General features: G+C 38.2%; 1 protein-coding gene across 8 annotated transcripts in view; it reads left to right on the top strand.

The window, feature by feature from the left end:
- acot7 (acyl-CoA thioesterase 7) overlaps positions 1-13,427 on the top strand; it is a 98,279-nt gene extending 84,852 nt beyond the window's left edge. For all 8 annotated transcript variants that reach the window (XM_015336869.2, XM_069183872.1, XM_006641952.3 and 5 more), the window contains one exon: positions 12,961-13,427. In XM_015336869.2, coding sequence (XP_015192355.1) covers positions 12,961-13,059 — 99 coding nt within the window. In that variant the 3' untranslated portion in view covers positions 13,060-13,427. The remainder of the gene's footprint in view (positions 1-12,960) is intronic.
- Positions 13,428-18,815: the final 5,388 nt, after the last annotated feature.

The following is an 18,815-nucleotide window of genomic DNA, read 5'->3' as shown; positions in this document are numbered from 1 at the left end:
AATGGAAATATGTTAAATGAGCAACAAAGAGGGCTATGCCAATCAAATGATTCCCGCCAGGTTTAAATTATCTCTCACTTATTTAGTTATGTCTGTATACATTCAGGTCCAAAACTGGGCTTTGGCAAAGCTGTTTGCCTACTGTTTCAAAATGAGGTGCCAGAATAGCGCCCCCCCTCGGGAATTTCATTGGCGTAGTTGTTTGTGCTGGCTACCTCATTCTGAGCCACTCCGCTCTTGCCTTCAGCTGCTCACTCTCTTCTCAGTCTCCACATGACTCCCCGTGAGATCAGCTGAAGGCCCTGTCAGGGGGAACTGGATGTGAGGGTATTGGGGACAGAGTTGGGGTGTTAGCCAGGCTGCTTACTCTAGTGAGGTATGAAGTTTGATTGGGGTGGGGGGTGAGGGCATTATTATATCAATGTAGGAAAACTTGGATTAAACACCTTAGAAATGCTTTGAAAATGCCTAGTATTAAATTGCCTAAGTATTATTATAACATGCCTTTTCATTTTGCAAAAAAAATGTATCAATGACAAGAGCTACAGGTGCTCGGAATTGTGCCCTAAGCCCTCTGGCACTCTTACACAGCCTTCCATATTACTTCCACGTCCTCCTATAGCTTGTAGCCCTAGTAGCTGATGCCTTGATGGACTTCATTCAGCTTTTTTAGAAGTCTTGTGCTCCCTGCAGGAATGTCTGTATCCAATGTGAGGATTGTACTGCAGAGACATAATTGACATTCATAATCATGTATCAGGCTGCCCAGAATTTTCTGGACATCAATCAGTTTTTTTTAAAAAAAACACCAAGATGTGCCTGCTCCTAATCAGTTATATTCCATTGCTTCACATTAAATATGATGTTGCAGAACTTTCTTGCACATTATGAGAGTCCCTTCTTTTTATTCCAATTATGAAGCTGTGCATCACAATCAGACAGCACTTTCTGGTTCGTTACATAAAAAAACAACATTTTTATTCTTGTAGCATGAATCTTTCAGAATTTGGTAAATTGTGTGTACACAAAACTTTATCAGTAAAGTCTTGAGGAATAAGGAGTTCATTGGAATATTAAATTATATGCCACACATTTAATTACCATTTTCATGTCATGCTGGGACTTAAAATGAGGCAAAATTTGGCCTTCCAGCCCCTAATGAATATCCAAGAGTATCACCAAAGCAAGAAACAAGATACTTCTTTTCTGAGTGCAACACAAGCAGTAAACTCATTCGCATTAGTTTGTTCATATTTTAGAATTTTCAGCTGCAATGGGTTCATTTTGAAGAGCCCTTCAAAATTATTTTTATGTAGGCAGAAAGAATACATGCCTTACCTTCATTATCAAACTTCCTTTTAGTAAAGTTAAAGTGGATAACTATGCAGAAAGTATTATTAAAGAGCTCTGCGTGCAAAGACTGCAAGTTTTAATTAAGGACAGATTCTGAAAAGGCATCCAACACATGGAAAGTCAGCTGCAAAAACGGAGCTAAACAGATAAGTTTATTTTTACACAAACCCCAAACTAGGTTTGTCTAGTAGTCCATTTCTGCAGAACTGAGGATATGTATAACCATTACAAGTATGAAAGAGAGCATGTCTAATTTATACAATCTAGAACCAGACCTTTATTGCCCGTTATTGTATTTGGTTAGTTTTTACAGTTAAGTAGAAAAAGGATATTACTGTATACAGATTTTTTACCAAAAAGCAAATGATTAGTGAGAACAAAAAAATAGAAAGCAAAAGTCTTGACACTCGCCACTCAGACTATAATTGAAATAAAGAGAGGTGTTTAATGGCTGAGTCAGGAGTGGTTAGTAATTAATCACGCTATGAAAGCCACTGCATAGTGGAACTGCAATTCTTTTCACCACCGGGTGTCTGCTGGTTTTCAGCTGTGGAGCATCGGTTTTATTAAGGCAAACCTGCTCGAAGCCCAGTATTAGTAATCCTGTAAGCTGTGTAACGATGTTCGGCTTCTATTTTAAAAGCCAAAGCAAGTTGGAAGCAATATGTTGCAGGCTTCTTCTGTTCATTACTTCAAAATCACAGTAAGACTATAGCCAGATTTTAAATCAAAGCTTCAGCTTCAGCTAGTCACAAATGCCAAACCCAATACTTGATGGCAGGTTTCCATTGAGTAGAAGCAAGAACCTGCAGTCTGACAAAATGCCACCATCAGATTCCGACTTTGTAATTTGCAGTTGATGTGCAGGTAGTTGATTTGACTTATCTTGGATGTATGTATAAAGAATAAAAAATTGATGCCTATAAGATTATTTGGACTGTTTTTTTTCTAGAAATAGGAACTTAATATTAAGAAAAGAATGATGCTTGATATAAAACTGAGTTCTTAATAATAGTAAGTACATGAGTAGAGTAAAACCATGTTCATGACTGAACTTATTTATGTAGAATTATTTATCCATTGTTTCAATAACTGGCTAGCTTAGCTGTGTAAGGCAAAGCTCAATTGTACAAACTGCAGTACATCAGAGGACCCTGCAGAGGCAATTGGTGCTTTTCTGGAAAGGAAAGAAAAAAAAGATGAAAGAAAACTCTTCTGAATGCTTCAGCTGTAATGAAAATAATTTGTGCTACACTGCTATTCAAACTGTCTGCCCTGGTGCTCCTGCAGATAGTTCAGCTCCAAAAACTCCACTTCTTATAAACTTTTCCTTTGGTTACTGTGGCTCATTAGAACTTTCCCTCAGTAATTAGAAAGAGTCGAGGTAGAATAAAGGAATCTCAAACTATCAAGTCCTCTAATCATACATATTGGTTAGTTTCTTAAATTGTTTTCCTTTCATCTTTCTTTCCTGATAACCTGTTTTTTATGTGACAGAAGATTGCAGTAGACACCTGGTTTATGTCTTTTGCACTCAGGATTTTTTCAGTGTTTTTATTTTTCAAAATATCCATTTTAAAGAATTCAACCATCTAGGGTATATCATCCATTCCTTTTTCCCGATTCACGGCTCTGCATTTAAAGCCTGTTTTTCATTATTTTGCCCACTGTGCCAACAGGCTACCAATTGGTTAAACATGATATCATCTTGCTTAATCAACACCTGGGAAAGTCTGATCTGATTGTGTGTGCAAGCCTCCTTTAACATACGATCAAGGATGTAAAGACACTGAGCTTCACTCTGGGAATGAAACAATTTAACAATCAAACTGTTGGCAGCACTGTAGGGTTAGTGTGCACAGGCTATTTGTTCTCCTCAACTGGATCTGTACTATTACTTTATGGCACTTTGACCATGCATCTCTCTGAGAGGCACTAAAGCTATTAGTTTCAGCAATGGGAAAATACCAACAGGAGAACCTCCAAGAAAATGAAATTTGCTTTTCAAAATTAAGTTTGATCATGAATCCCATTCAGCTTTCCGGTTTCAATATTATACCTTGGGAATGGAATGTGCTTTTTATCTATTAATTTCATGGGGGAAATAAACATAGACCACATGCACATCAGTCTTGTATTTGAATGTCTGTGTCAGGGGGTTTACAGTCAGTGTTTTACACCTCAAATGCCCCCTTTTCAGAGGGAGTATGCTGAAACTGGATATACAGTCTAATCAGTATCTAATGCAGATCACAGAGTATCATACTTGCTTAATGCGGATCCGTACTGATAAATCACTTTTTCCATAGAGGAAATCAAAGGGCAGCAGTCACTGGGGGGTTATAAAGAGTATTACACATTCAAGCTGCCCCAACTTCATGCTGCCAGCTGGGAGCTGCAGTAGGAGCTTTCTTTATTTTCAAAACAAATGTAAGCCCAATATTTACTTTCCGAGGTGTGTAAAGAGGATTTTGTGGTCAGTGAGAATGGGTAGTAATTAAACTACTGGTTTTAAGCCACGCCGTCGCTGTTTCTGACCCCTGTATTGAGTCTGCCTCTCAAAAGGAAATTTGAGCCAGCATGATACATGGTCTTGGCAAAGTGTTCTTAGCTGTCTCTCCATAAATTATTCAGGCAACCTCCACACAATTGTCCTATTGTATTCCCTTTTCTGTTTAAAATTCATAGGGAAAAAAAAACAGTAAAAAGGGAATGGGAGAGGGAGAACGATATCATTTTTCATTGTGAAATTATAATTTGCCTGGGGGGAATGGTCAGAAAAAGGATATAAAACAGATTTTGTTTTTTACAGACCCTCCCCCACCCCCAACACCCCCAACACGTGATGTCTGGAATTTTCAACACCCTTAAGGATGTGTTTTTCTGCGTGCCTTTTTTAAGAAACAGTGGTGCTCCTCTTGTTCCCTGAAAGCATGTCTTTGTCCTTCTGTTCAGACATCTGTTACTCTGACTCTTCGGTCTGCAGGCAAGGTGTCTCGCTAGAGGTGTGAGCCAATCCAGCAACTTTTAAGGAGTCTGGTTTCTTTAGGATTGTCAATGGTGAGCTCCTAAACATCATAACAATTCTTTATTTCTAGGGAAATATTGAAGTGGCCTTTTTCGCTCCTTCCATGACTTGATTTACTGCATCATTTTTTATAAATAAAATGTGAGCTGGGACACAAAATTGCAAGCAGAACCCATTGACTCCCTCTGTTTGCTTTACGGTGGCACCTACTGTTGAACATGCACCTGGTTCACTTATAGTAGGCTTTGCGGCAACACCTGAAGAGCTTGGAGACATACAGGTAGGTCAATGATCCAATTAAGCCACTAATGAGCTGACTGAGGTCAATAACAGCCAAATCTTATCGACCTATTGTTTGAACAAAACCTCCAGGTGAGGATGTTCTTAGGACTGGAGTTAGACCACGATGATTTGTACAATACATCACATGTCCATAGACTGAGAAATATGTTATACAACCAATATCACAATATGGATTGGGGCACTTATTCGTACACTTTAATTTTTTCAGTCTCTCTTTAATTTTCGGTGTATTAGTCAACAAGTGTACGTTCTGTACAGGGGCTGTAACACTAAAATAACCTTCTAAATTATTAATGAATGAAATGATTTTGCATTTTAATGAGAAGTTATTTAGGAATTGTCTCAGTCAGAAGACTATATAGCTCTCAGGAAGAAAGAAAACCCTCATTTGTTAAAAGCAGTGTTTTCCAGACTTTATTTCAATCTGTTGATGAAACACGGTCTGACCCTAAGGATTCCTGGTGCTCAGCCACAGCTCTGCTCACTGTAGGGCACGCGGGCTGAGTGGACACACAAAGGCCAGAAAGAACATGTGTGCTGTAATAATCATTTCCCACAAGTGATCCAAGCAGCGTAGTCCTCTTCTGTTTACAGCCACAGCAACAGGTGCAGGTAATTAATGTTGTTTTTGCACCTTCGCTGGTTTAATGAACCTGTTTTCCTTCAATCCACTTCTTGTGTTGCAAAGTGGGAAAAGTGCCTCATCATGATGGCAGTTTTGAGTGCTATTTTATTCGCGCTCAGCAGCACTGTCCTAAAGCAGTTAATGTTAGAAAATACAGTATATTGTTCACACATTTGTAAAGCTACTGTAGACACATTAGAAGTCACCATTTTCATGTTAGGGTGGGAGTTAAGAACAGCAGTTGCAATGAATTGTGGGAATACGACAGTTCTGTCTTCTCTAGCGGTGTGATCTGACAATTGAACTAATTAATATTAATAGCAATAATTATAAAGATAGACGTGGCTTAGTGAAAGGCTTTGCGAAAAGAAAAGAAAAATGCACTAGCTAATAATAAGCACTTCATTTGAAAATACATCCTCTAGACAGAAGGCATTTTCATTTTTTCAGGTGGGTAGCTGTGTCAGCATGCATAGGCTGCAAAGGAGCAAGTAAAAGGTTTATTCCATGCTGAAAAGAGAAGAAAGAAAACATAACATTTCGGCTGTGGAGCCTTCTTCCACAGCCGAAACGTGTTTTCTTTCTTCTCTTTTCAGCATGGAGTAAACCTATTACTTGCTCCTTTGCATTTTTATTTTTTGCTCCTCACAGATGTGTGAAGATCCCTTGATTAGTGCCATTAGGTTACTTAACATTTGCTCAGCTTGTCACATGACTCACTCTCCTCAGTCCATGAAGGACTGCATTAGGCACGCACACAAAATTGATAGCATTAGTGCCAAGATACTGTTTCCTTTTTTTTTATATAAACGGCTTTCCTCAAATGACCTTGTAACAATTTTCTATTATCTGAATATACGCAGACTGCAGGCCAGTCTCAAAGAGCATTGAGCCTGAGGCTAATTGAGATGTCATTGAAGTAACAAGCCATTTTGCTGTTCTTTTTGTGTGAATGCTTACCACCCAAGTCTGTGCAAAAGAAGGAGACACAGCATCATTACCCTAAATTTCCCTGTCACGTTCCATATACACTTCCTGAAGACCCCATTATAAATGTGCCTTGACATTATTGTCCAACTTAAAAATGTAATAAAGTGCTATATGATGGCCTGCTTCCAACAAAGATTGAATTTTGTTAGTTCAGTAAAGAATTACTGCACGTAAGAACAGTTTGTACAATAATAAATCACAGCAATAAAAGCTTATCTTCTGTAGAAAAACATTTGTCCTTACAAAGTTGTTTTATTCATGATATCAGAATGTTTATGTTTAAGCTTTGTATTTATAATATTTTTTCCCGTCTCTCAGTTTTAAAGACCATGTGCCAACCTGGCTTGCAAAACTAGGCATGCATATGCAGTGGAACAACTGATAATACGGCATTGTTTTACTGTTTCTGTAGTAACCTGCTGAGATGGCAAGCAAGATTCAGTTTCAGTCAATTAGAAAAAGGGTATTTTTAGAAGATATTTTCCCTATCTATATCTGATCAAGCCTCATTTTTCACCCACGATACCTCCACCTTCCCTAAAATAGAATCTGACTTCCGTCTCAGAAATTTCTGAATTTTTGTTTTTATATGGTACTTTAAATCTCCTCGGTGTTCTCCAACCTTCACGCTGTGTATTTAGTAATCAGCTATTTGAATTTTCTGAGGTGGTAAAAAGTGCTCATTTTTTATTGAAGGTTAACAGAAGAAAGAGCTTTTACTCATAATTGAAATTGCAGGAGAACAGGAGCTCTATAATTTAAAAAGTAATTAGGCAAGAATACTTGAGAAAGAACAGTTCTGAATTGAACGCTATTTGTGGATATCTACAATACCAGCAGGGTTTAGAATGTTAATTTAATAGAAGAATTTCCTCTTCCACAATGTTATTTTGCTGTTAAGTATTGTAGATGAATGCCATCTATTTACATTCAGGGCTGAAATCTTCCTTAATTCAGCCTTAAATTCTGGACATGAAATCGACATCAGGTATTTTCTGGAAAGCAGAATGTTATGAAAAAGTATTTTATTCCTATCGTAAACCAATTCCTAACCTTATATTTTTAGACATGTGAGAAAGTGTTCTATAGCAGCATTGTGAAGTAATGGTTAGTGCTTTGGGTTTCTGAGTGATAAGTTGTGGGATCAGTGTTCAGGAATCAATAAATTGTCCCCAATTTGCACCCCTCATGAAGTGTTGTGTGCAGGCAAGGCATGACACAATGTTTCTTTTGATTTCTGATTCTCCTGATCAAACCTTTGCATCATTTGTATCATTTGGATTTTCATGGGGTGGGATACATTATTTGGCACAACATTATGTTTTAGGCACATAAGACTTTTCCGTCAGATTTCTTGTGACAGATTCACGCAACTACCCCACTGAAATGCAGTGATTGTGCTCTTTTTTAATTAACAACAGAGACGTGTTTTAATTGCCCTCATTACTGTCCAAAGATGCCACTTGATTTCTATTATGAAGAGGAGCAAAGTTCCATGTTAGATCTCTGTAATTAAGAAATTCATAAACCCTTGGGCTTTCAGTAAGAGATTATTATGTCCTCTACAGGATGCTGTCAGAGTCACTGATCTTCATTAATTAAGTGAGAAGTTCTCCCTGGATTTCTTTCTCTATTTTTTTGCATGTAAAGAGACAGGTGAGAAATGTCAGGCTTTGCATGGAGCAACGCAGGTACAAAAGGATTGGGCTACAATGATGCAGAGAAGCCTGAGAGTTTCGACTTCATGCTGGACTGATCAAAAACACGCTGCTTGCCAAAAAAACACCAGAGTCAAGGTGAAAAAAATTAAGGGTTTAGATACTGTAAGCCATATGGCACAAATCTACAAGGTGGATTGTTAGCTTACAGCAGGAATTGGAAGGGGAGGACGCTGGTTAAGTTTTCATGCCAGTATGTGTGTCAGTGTGATTAAAACTAAAAAAGAGTAGATATGTTGAGCACACTGTCAGGTCTAACCTGGTACTAAAGAAACAGAGATGCACTTCAGACACAATTTTGCAAAACCCTGGTGCTTAGTATAGAGGTATTCATCTCAGGCACAAAGTCACCTTCATTTCTTCACACACTTGTTTCCCAACAGGAGCAGGAGGTCATGAGTGCCATGAAAAACGCCCACCTCATATTTAAAAACCATTGGATTTAGTGAATGTCTGGCCAGAAAGCTGGAAACTTCTGGTTCCTAATTTCTTCAGTCTCTCTTTAATTACCAGTGATGCAATATACAGGTGTAGAGAAAAAAAGCAATGCCATACCAGATCAAAAAGCAAATTTAAGTTGTTTTTAACAAGGTGGTTGTTAATAAGCATGTGAATGGTGCCAATTACTGGGCAACAGTCTCTGATATCTCTCTATGTACAGTGTGAATGCTGTAATGATTCAGGCTCTGCTCTGTTTCTAGTTGGAAACCTTGCACTTTAGAAGACTATGTTTAATACGTTTGCTATTTTGTTGCACTCAACCTCTCTGGCCACATAGAGTCTGATTACACAGTGAAAAGGGATACAGATTTCAGGTCCAAACACCGTGTTGAATTTTAAAATTAGGAAGCACTTTTAATATGTTAGCAATTTTCCTGATACCTGCATGAGGCTTTGTTTCTTGGTTTTGCAAAAGTCAATTTACAGAAAAAGAAACAGAAATGTAAAATATTGTGACTTGGCTGTTATAAAATACTCAGCATGGACTATCAGTCTTCACACAACAGATTGTAACTGATGTTTGTATAACACTCCATACTTTATACAGTGTGTACTGTACATTCCATCCATCATTGGAAACCCATTGGTTCCAGTGAGAGTAAAGACTGGCCAGATTCTGTCATAGAAGCTTAGGGCAAGAGCTGTGAGCACAGAACTGCTCTTAAGTGTGCAAATTCCACCCTAACATACACCAGAGGCTAGAACTGACCATGGCACAATAGGGCTAAGAAGTAGTTTTACTAATTACTTTGCCACCAGGCTATCCATATATAATATATTGTACACACAGCCTGAAAAATACATGTTTTATTGTTTAGGTTTAAGACATACCAAAAATAACTAAATCTAAAATGGTTGACACATGCCTGAAACAGTGCACACACCTCAGTAATGCGAGTCTTGAGTCTTGGGCCCTATAACATCAATTAAAATTGCAACTCACAAAATCCATCAGTCACTTGCTAGGTAGTGTTCTTGCTCTTGAAGCAGCTGTGTGAAGGCGATTACAGAGGACCATGACCCTGATCCATCTGTCTTATGCCAGTGTCATTACACATGGACGTCTTGAATGTGCCCTATCATTGACATTACAGCTCCAATTGTAATGTCTCAGAAGTACACTGATGGGGTTTCTGTGACATCTGAAGTAGTCTACAACAGCTTGTTGGGACATGTCCGTTTGAAGCATACCTACTGCTTGATTGAGCTCATCTTGGGATGATTGTAGCAGTACTGTATTTAGTGCAAAGACTTTCTTGTTTTGAATGGTAGCTTGTGTTGAATGTGTTCATAAATGCAGTGTGGTTACCAACTGATCCAATGAATAAATTGACTCTACACTTTGCACATGCATTTCAAAGATTTTGTGACAAAATGTTTGAATGCTTTCCTTTTCCATCAAGTTCGATGTGAAAGGTTATGGTAATGTGAGAGTTACAAAAATTAACTGTATAATATGGTGCAATATCTGTCATGCAGTTTTTCTAAGAAGCCATTTGTAAATGTATATTTGAGAGATCAGGGGATAGTGGTGAGGGTAAGGCAAAAAATGATTTTCAAAAAAGTTTCTTTTGCTTTGTCTTTCAATACAGAAGTTTTATTTTTACTTTCATAGCACAAGTATTATTCTGTCAGTCAAGTTGTTATAATATAGAACTCGTGATGATTTTGGAAGCTACTCGGCTTTCCCGTTTCACAACTTTGACTTTCAGATATAAATAAAACCTCAGCACAGACTGTTGTAGGATTAATGGTTGCTGTCTGGGTAGGTTCTCTTGTTTTGAATATATGCATCTTGTCTACCTTTTATTTCAATAATCATATTGCGTCAGGTTACCTTAGTTTTTATTAATTTTTGCACTCCTCAAAGTCTTGCAACATCAGTTATTTCTTGTAATTCCTAATAGATCTTGTTTTGTTAGGCTCTCAAAGTCTTTTTTCACTCTCTTTAAACTGAATTAAAGTTATTGATGACTGGGATTATGTTTTTTCCCTGTGTTATTTTTCATGTAAGTACACAGTAAGAGATAGAGAAGCAGGGCACATGTTGTGACCTAGTATAAAGTTCCTAGTTCCAAAGTTCTATGCCTATAATGCAGTATTTGAACCCACCTTCAGTTGACCAAGAACAGGCCTCAACTGAAACATTATTTCATGAGACCTACACTATAATATTTCTGTGAATACTCCTTTCTATCAACACCATTCACTGCCTTCATCATTGTGCCTTGTTTTCTACATGAATTCACTCATCTCCAATCTGCCAATCTCCATCAGTCATTTTCAACTCCGATCTTGGATAGCACATGCTGATTGAGCTGGGTTTATTTAGTGCTGTTTTCAATTAAGCATGAAGTCCAGCGTGAGACTGTACAGCCCCCTATGCTGCACAGTGCATTTTCATCAAGCTCTGTTTTGACTTGCATTCATCTCTTTGAGTTGGTTTTAGCACAGCTTATTGAAAAAATAATAAACTCCTGCATGTCAATTCTTTAAGGTGCCAGGTCAAAACCAAACTCTGAAAAGTAAATGTAGACTCACTGTGTTCATTATCAGGCTCCAAAAACTTTATTGAAACACCAAAAAGAGACAACCATTTGCTCTACCACAAAGCTTTTCACTGTCTGCTCAAAAGCTTTCCTAAAAAGCACAGGTTTGATTCAATCCACAGTAATTAATGTTCTAATATTCTAATTAGATCACTTACAATGTTCAAAAACTACAAAAAAAAACTACCCATACAGTATCTAGCCTGCAAACAAATGCTAAGGTGGATTATTTTATTCTGCTGAATAGGAAAACTTCCTCTGTCATCTAAGATGAACATGTATTATGATTATACAATTTTTTTTGTATTTAACACTAACTGAACAATAAGAACTATAATGATAACACAAAACCAGTAAGGATTTGTTCATCTTATTCATGCTCTTTTATAAAAGTTGCCTTAGTGTACATCCAACATATCCTGGCAGAGATGGGTTTGCTATACAAGCTGAAACACAGCATTATCTCAGCTCCCACCGTGCTGGAGACAGGGAACTGTTCCTTAATCTCTGCGGAGAGAAGAAGCTTGAGTGAAGTCAGTTCATTAGCTAGAAAAGCCCACACACAGAGGACCTCTTAATGGTGTGAAACGGAGCTGATGTGGGAGATGACTCAGGAGCCTTACGCACCAGCGAGTGGGCCGGTAGAGAAGGAGGAGTCTCAGTGTGGCACAACAAAGACAACAGGAGCGCAGGTACAAAGCCAGTGTGCACATCACACAGCCTGGGGACATCAGAGGCACAAAGGGATTGTTTATTTGGCTCCCTCATTTAGGGCTTCCCGGTTGCATGGCATAAGCAATCCGATTTACAGCAGCTAGGAGATAATGAGAGGGTGGCACAGCGGAGGAGGTGAGGGGTGGTGATGGCTGGGACGTCTTAGTGTGGGTGACAGACCCCCCCCCTTAATCCAGCACACTTTCTATCATCTGAAACTCTTCTGCAATGCATTTTCTCTCATTTCGTGCCTACATATTGCAGCATCTTCTTTTGAGTTCTTTCACTGAGTTTCTGTTTTGTTTTGCTGGAAATGCTTGTCGGCATTCTATGACACAGTGGTGCAAAACAAGGTGGCTTGTGAAAGGAACTGTCAAGGCTGACCAACGGGAAAGTGTTATGCAGCTGACAGTTCTCTGAAGTCCTGTTTATTTTCTCACATCACTCTGGAGTTGTTTTAGCTAAAGCAAGTTGTAAGGCAAATAATGAAAACTGAAGCAGCTAGATGACAGATTATACCTAGGAAGATTTGGTTGGACACTGAGGACATCAGTAATAAAGCAATAACAACCAGTATATTACTCATCCATGCATATTTAAACTTACATGCTCGCTTTCTGTTAACAGTGCTAAACCCACATCATCTGGTTTAAATTCAGAAACAGAGAGGACAGCTCTGGTTTCTTTTACAATTTTAAATTCCTTCTGTGACTCTCTGGAGATTTGTGTTCTTTTCCATTCAGTCTTTTATATCCTAATCTTAACGTTCATTAAATATAATTATAGCAATGCCAGTACAAAACAAATAACTTTAAGAACATTTCATTTCCCTTTGCCTGAATGACAGGAACACCCTACTGCTCAAAAACACAAAAAAAACAACAACTCCTGCTTGTGTTGCTGCTTTGACAAACATAGTTGAGAAGCTGTGCAAGACTTGAAATTCACATGAACAGAAATCACAAAGAATAGAAACCTTGGCTAGAGGGGTGCTGTAGGAAATGGTAGTGAGGGTTTCTCATCATGAAAACTTCCATACCCATTCTGAAAACTTAGAGTAGACCTGGTGCCTCTGTGCACTTCACCTGGTATTGGGTAGGGCATAAACAGATAGAGAGTTGTGTGAAGCCAGAAGAGTATATTTTGTGTTAATTTCCTTTTAATTGCATATCTTCACAGCTTGAAACTGAGGAGGAGAAGAAACGCTTCGAAGAAGGGAAAGTGCGCTACCTGCAGAACAAGGCCAAGAGGCAGGTGGAGAAGAAATGTCAGCAATGACCTTTCACATGTCTCGGCTCTCACATGAAGGAATGAGCTCAAGAGATACAGTAGAAACATTAGAGGAAAACCTTGGAACCCATATATCATAATTAGCTAAATTAAATTAGTCCTGTGAACAGGGAAGAACTGTTTCAGTTTTACTTGAATGACTTTGTCTTTTTGAATATTATTTATGTTTCAGTGCTGCATACCAAAGCACCTGAATGTGTATTTAAGATTAAAGGTAAAAGCACTATCTTATTTAATCTTGAGAGTATTTTTATTTTTAGAGGCTTGAATCACTACCAGTATGTGCAAGAATTATAAAGTGTGTGTAATGCACCATATAATAAACAGATACAGCCTGCTCCAGGCTTCTGAACTCATTACTGTCTGTTTCTGTACTTTCATTGTCATACTATTATACATAAATCTGAAAATCAGAATTGATATGATATGGTTAGAGGTGTCTGTATGGATTTCCTTGTCCTGACGAGCTAGCATGTAAGAGACATGAACACAATAACCTGAAGACTTCATTATCTTAGATAAAGTGGACTGGATTTTAAATTGGTACCGTAATAAAAACATTGACATCAAATATAAGTTTCTTGGTATGAAAAGGTGCAACAATAAGTGTATTGCAGTTTGCTGATGCTGACGCAGAAAATAGAATTGGCATTAATGGGTAACTTTAAGTAGAATGATTTTGGCTTTCGCCTTGGTCATCTAAAGTAAGCCAATATTATGAAAATTGTTTTAAAAACCCTGTAATCCAAATCATAACTGATGACTAAGCTTTCACTGCTAAAATAATCTACTTAAACTTCTATTTCAAATCAATTACAGCCATATTGCAGCCTTGAAAGTTAAACCAGCACAATACTAATACTGTGTCTAGGTCCATTATATAAACTTCAGGTGTGGTTAATATTTAAGACTTACACATATCATGTAATTTAATGTAATTTAGGTTTGTATAATCATTTCCATAAAAATAATTAAATATCAACAAAGCTCGATCCATGTTAGGGATATTTTGAATTGTCTTTCGGGGGCAATCTCCCTAAATAATGAGCTTTTGACCAAGTGAAGTTAAAAATGGTGATGAAGCAGTGAGAGGTGGTTTTATGGAAAGCTGCCTGCTAATTGGAAAAAACCTGCACAATGAGGCACAGCTGGCTTGATTGAGTAACTGGCAGTCAGAGGTGGTGAAATTCCACATGAGAGAAAAGAGCTGGTGTGATAGGCTCTGTGTGGGACTGGCCACGCCTCTGAGCTAATTAAGAGGCTTATAAGAACAGCTAGACGGAAGAAGGGTCTTGCTATGTGGTCTAGCAGTCTAGATAACACAAGTTGAGTCCTGATAATTCCCTGGGACTTGTCTGTGGGAAAAGTGGTCTTGTAGTTTCAGGGGTTATAGAAACAAACTGGTAGATGCTTCTGTCAGGACAGCAAGTGTTAGCTACAAGGAGGAGTCCCTAGCCAACCAGGATCAGCTGGGATAGCTAGTGATGAGGAGAGTTACTGTATGTTAGTGAAGAATAAGAGTGAAGACTTTGAAGTAGTCTTTGTGACTCCATTCCCTGGCTGTTAATGAGTAATAAGTGAAGATTAAGAACTGAGTGATAGGGAGTTAATCATGTTGAAAACTCCAGTCCTAATAAGCTAGTGACTTGTGTGAGTAAAACCAAGTGAAGAGCAAATTAGGGGGAAGACCATGCAGTCTTTCCCAAGAGGGATGCATCATGGAAGAGCTAGGATCTTAGAAGGTCATAAAGCAAGATGCTTAAAGTGTAGGGGGAAAAAACAGACTTGTTGGTGGTGTTGGAATAAGTGTAGTACCAGGCATTTGTCACTGTGGGACCTTAAAAAAAAAAAAGGATAATTTATGGAGCATTGTTTAGTGTTGCAAAGTAACTGTACAAACCTATGGGAAACTCTGTGATAAATTGAGTATCTGCACTTGAGAGCTCATGCCATCAATTCCAATAAGTAATGGCTGCTGTCTTCCAAAGTCTATGTAGCTCATGAGAGGCAAATAACAATAAAAAGAGGCAGATCAGCAATTGATTCAACACTTGAGTATTTTTACATCTGGTTGTACTGCTATTCATTCTTCCTGTCTGTGATTAGTGGGTGGTCTTGGTGAAATGCATCATATGGATATGTATCCACTAAGGAACAGGCACTAAAATAGCAGATGGAGAAAAAGGCATTTTGTTTGCTAGTTTAACCCTCTAACAACTGGTATTGATCTCTCTAAAGGTGCTTAAGCATTGGAAGATGAAGCAGATTCTCTGTTTCTTTGCTGAGTATGGCCATTTTATTAGACACACAAAGTGAATTAGTGGTAACGATGCATGAAGGGAATCCCGCCATCTCCTGCATAGTCAGGTTGGGGTGTGTACTATGTAGTAAGTAGCGCTGCTGAGGAGGGTTAGTACAGCGTGTGGATGTCCAACTATGATTAACTGATATTACAGCATTTCTTGTTATAAAACATGACAAGAAATTAAAGAATTAACTAAGAATGCTTAGAAATTGGTACACATTCTGGTATTCTGAACCACGTCTGTCAGAAACTGAATACTAAATGATCAGATATTTGGCAAAAACAAATTCCCCAAGTTCTGCCTCCAGACAGAAAATAGTCTTTAGACATCTAATGTGACACCAGGTGCACTAAACCTCTGCTTTCAGTACTTTGAGTCACAAAAATGCAATTAACACATGTAGTTACAGGGCAAAGAAAGTGGTTACAGCTAATGCCAAGAAGCCTCTTTCCTGTTTTTCATTCCACATCCTCTCTGGCGAAGTTAAAACTGGGTGATTCACAGCTCTGTCTGACAGACGTATTAAAGTGAGTTATGAGTTCAATAATTGACCTGTCTTTGTGGCTGTCACTCTCTGATTGCTTGAGAGCTGCACATCTCCCACTTTGTGACACCAGTTTCCTGGTATGTGCAGCTAAGCAGGTAATAACTCAGAAGAGGGATCCTGGGCCAGAGAGGGATGGGGATGACCCATATTATACTGCTGCAGATGCACGGGGTTACTTCCAGGTGCTTAATTTTCAATACAGAGCACTATGCATTAAGATGACTGGAAGCTTCATGTCAAATGAAGGTGGAGATAGCTTGCTATCTACTGTACATCACAGGGGCCCAACAACTAGTCCAAGCTGCATTGATGGAATTCATAAATAAAAGGGGACCCCCTAACACTATGTTGCATTTTGCTAGACACATGCTTGTAAATGAAAGAACATATTGATAAATGATGATAAATCAGAGATATGTATTTACAGAAAGTCAGGGGTGGCAAATTCTATACCTGAGATTTGTAACAGTAAAGATTCAGACCATAAAATAAAAATGCTTGCTGAGTGTGAGTCCAAATAATTTGCTCTCAAGTGCAGTATAGGCTGATGCACTTTGTCAAAGTGTCAGGAATGAAATTCCAGATGTTTCAAGCAACTACAGCAGAAAGTGCAAATAGAAAATGACCATAAGCATTGAAAACCTACCTGCACAATCATCACTGGGGCTTTGAAATCAGGAACTAAGGACCCAGCTGATACTTTACTCTTGTCATTTCCACATATTGGCTATCATGGCCACTTCATAAACAGCTATCCGAGCAGAAACCCAGAACTCAGTATTCACTGATAGAATACTTATGTGATCTGTCTCAAATACATGTCTATAGATATGCATTTACAGGTTTATATGTGATATAAAACTAGAAGCTAACAATTGTAGTGTGGAGTTAGAAATTCAGTAATCTGAATTCATGAACTCCAACTCCCAAAATCTAAATACAGTATGTGTAGATTACCATTTAATGCTAAAACTTCATGCTCCATGCTGCAAATGTTTTGAATTATTTCACTTGCTCTGATATAGGTTATGAGTGATTGCAGCAGGGGTGATAAGATGCTCCTGTCCTTCATCAGAACAGCTATCTGACCCTGACCCATTCTTCTACCAAGTCCATCTGCTGCTACATCACAGTCTCTGCCTCAACGTATTTTGGTGAGTGATCTCCTCACTGACAGGTTTATGCATCATGACACTTGGTATTTACTGTGAATTTCATTAACTAATCCCTTTTGTTGCTCAGTCTAGAGGTTTGATTTATTAGCAGGTTATGCAGATAACTTTCTTACCCACACTACAATCTATTTCCATTACACTCAGTCAGCCCTCATCCTTCTTGTAGGTAAATATATATTGCTCTTATTTGTCTTCCAAATGCTCCAGTTTTACTTATTCTAGCTGATTAAAAAAAATCAGTGGAAGACAGAAAATATACACCTGAACAGCGCACTGAACAAGTACTGAGGTATCATGCTATTTTTGGTCACACTAGATTTAGTTCAATCATTTAAATAAAACAAGAATTACCTACTGTACCTGAAGAAAAGCATGAGGCTGAATTCAGGAAAAATGACTTTGAGGGAGATACACTTGGGGGAGATCTATGTGCGAGACTTATACTGTACTGTGTATATAGGTGAGAGGGAGTGTGGGAGATCACAATGTGGCTTTCCTCCCGAACATCTGTTATAAACTCCATAATGCAGAAAGAAAAACCCTGATAGAAGAAAACCTTCCGGCTCTTTCTCAAAAGCTAGGCACTCTTCCCCCAAGAGCTGTTTTGTTTTGTAGACCATTGTATACATTGCAGTTTTTTTTCCAGCAAACTACCAAATCAATGTCTTTGAAGAATGTAGGATTATGAAAATAAACAGGCAGATCAAGTAATTGACAGATTCTGTTGTACTGCAAGAATGTTGGAGCACAGTCCCAGCATTCCACTTATCCCATTATTCACCTAGGCTCAGTGCACTGATTGCACTCAACATATTGCAACACATTGTCTTTCATCAGCCTTTTTTGCTCATTATAATCTGCAAGAGTGACATACTGCACATCCAATTCAGTGCAATTTGCAAAAGAAAATTTTGGTAACAAGGGCAGGACATTCAGTCGTAGATCATCCATTTCCTGGACTTTCATTAAAGGATTACAGTATATCACAGTGTCAAGCTTAGAGTGCAGCTTGCTAATTGTGAGATATTTGGTGTGGCAGAGTGAAATATAAACTTCTTAAGTGCATGGAAGAAAATGCCTCCAGCACTTCATTTTCCATTATTTTAGATAATGCATTTGAAAGCTTATTTTAAGTCATGTTTGCTCAAACCTACAGGTTACAAAAGGTATGAGAAAACTCACATAAACTTTCTTTTTAGAAGCTGTAAAGTAAAAGGCAAAACCAGCCAACCCCCAAGCCTAAAGGAACATTAAAGAGGCCTCTATTGACTGTAGTCTGTCTCTGAGCCAAAAAATAGTTGCTAACAGTCTAGACCATTTTAAAAATGACTTTTCAGAAAAAACAGTGCAATTAACTATATTATTTCTCATTGAATCCACCTTGCTAATTGCTCCCAATTTGCCTATGTGGGTGGTAAAAGTCTTCAAAGAGAAGCATTGTAGTACTACCACTGAAAAGTAAATTAAATGAACAGAAAGGAGCTGGCAGTATACCAAACTTAGTGTGGCAAGCTTTTTTCTTTTTACTATATTGGCATTGACTAAAAATGTCAAAATTAGCAAAATAAACATAGGTTCATGCTGCATAAAAATGAAAAACAAATGCTCCTTTGCTATTTTAAGCTCCACTAAGCTCCAGTCTGTCTCATGGGGGACCAGAGAGTAGGAGTGTTAGTCTGGAGTCCCATTTCATGAACGTTTCAGATGGGAAAAAGT

This window comes from Lepisosteus oculatus, chromosome 25, assembly GCF_040954835.1.
Source record: "Lepisosteus oculatus isolate fLepOcu1 chromosome 25, fLepOcu1.hap2, whole genome shotgun sequence".
NCBI classification, from domain to species: Eukaryota; Metazoa; Chordata; class Actinopteri; order Semionotiformes; family Lepisosteidae; genus Lepisosteus; species Lepisosteus oculatus.
Note: the sequence above shows the minus strand (reverse complement) of the source record. Positions and strands in the feature narration are given on the sequence as shown.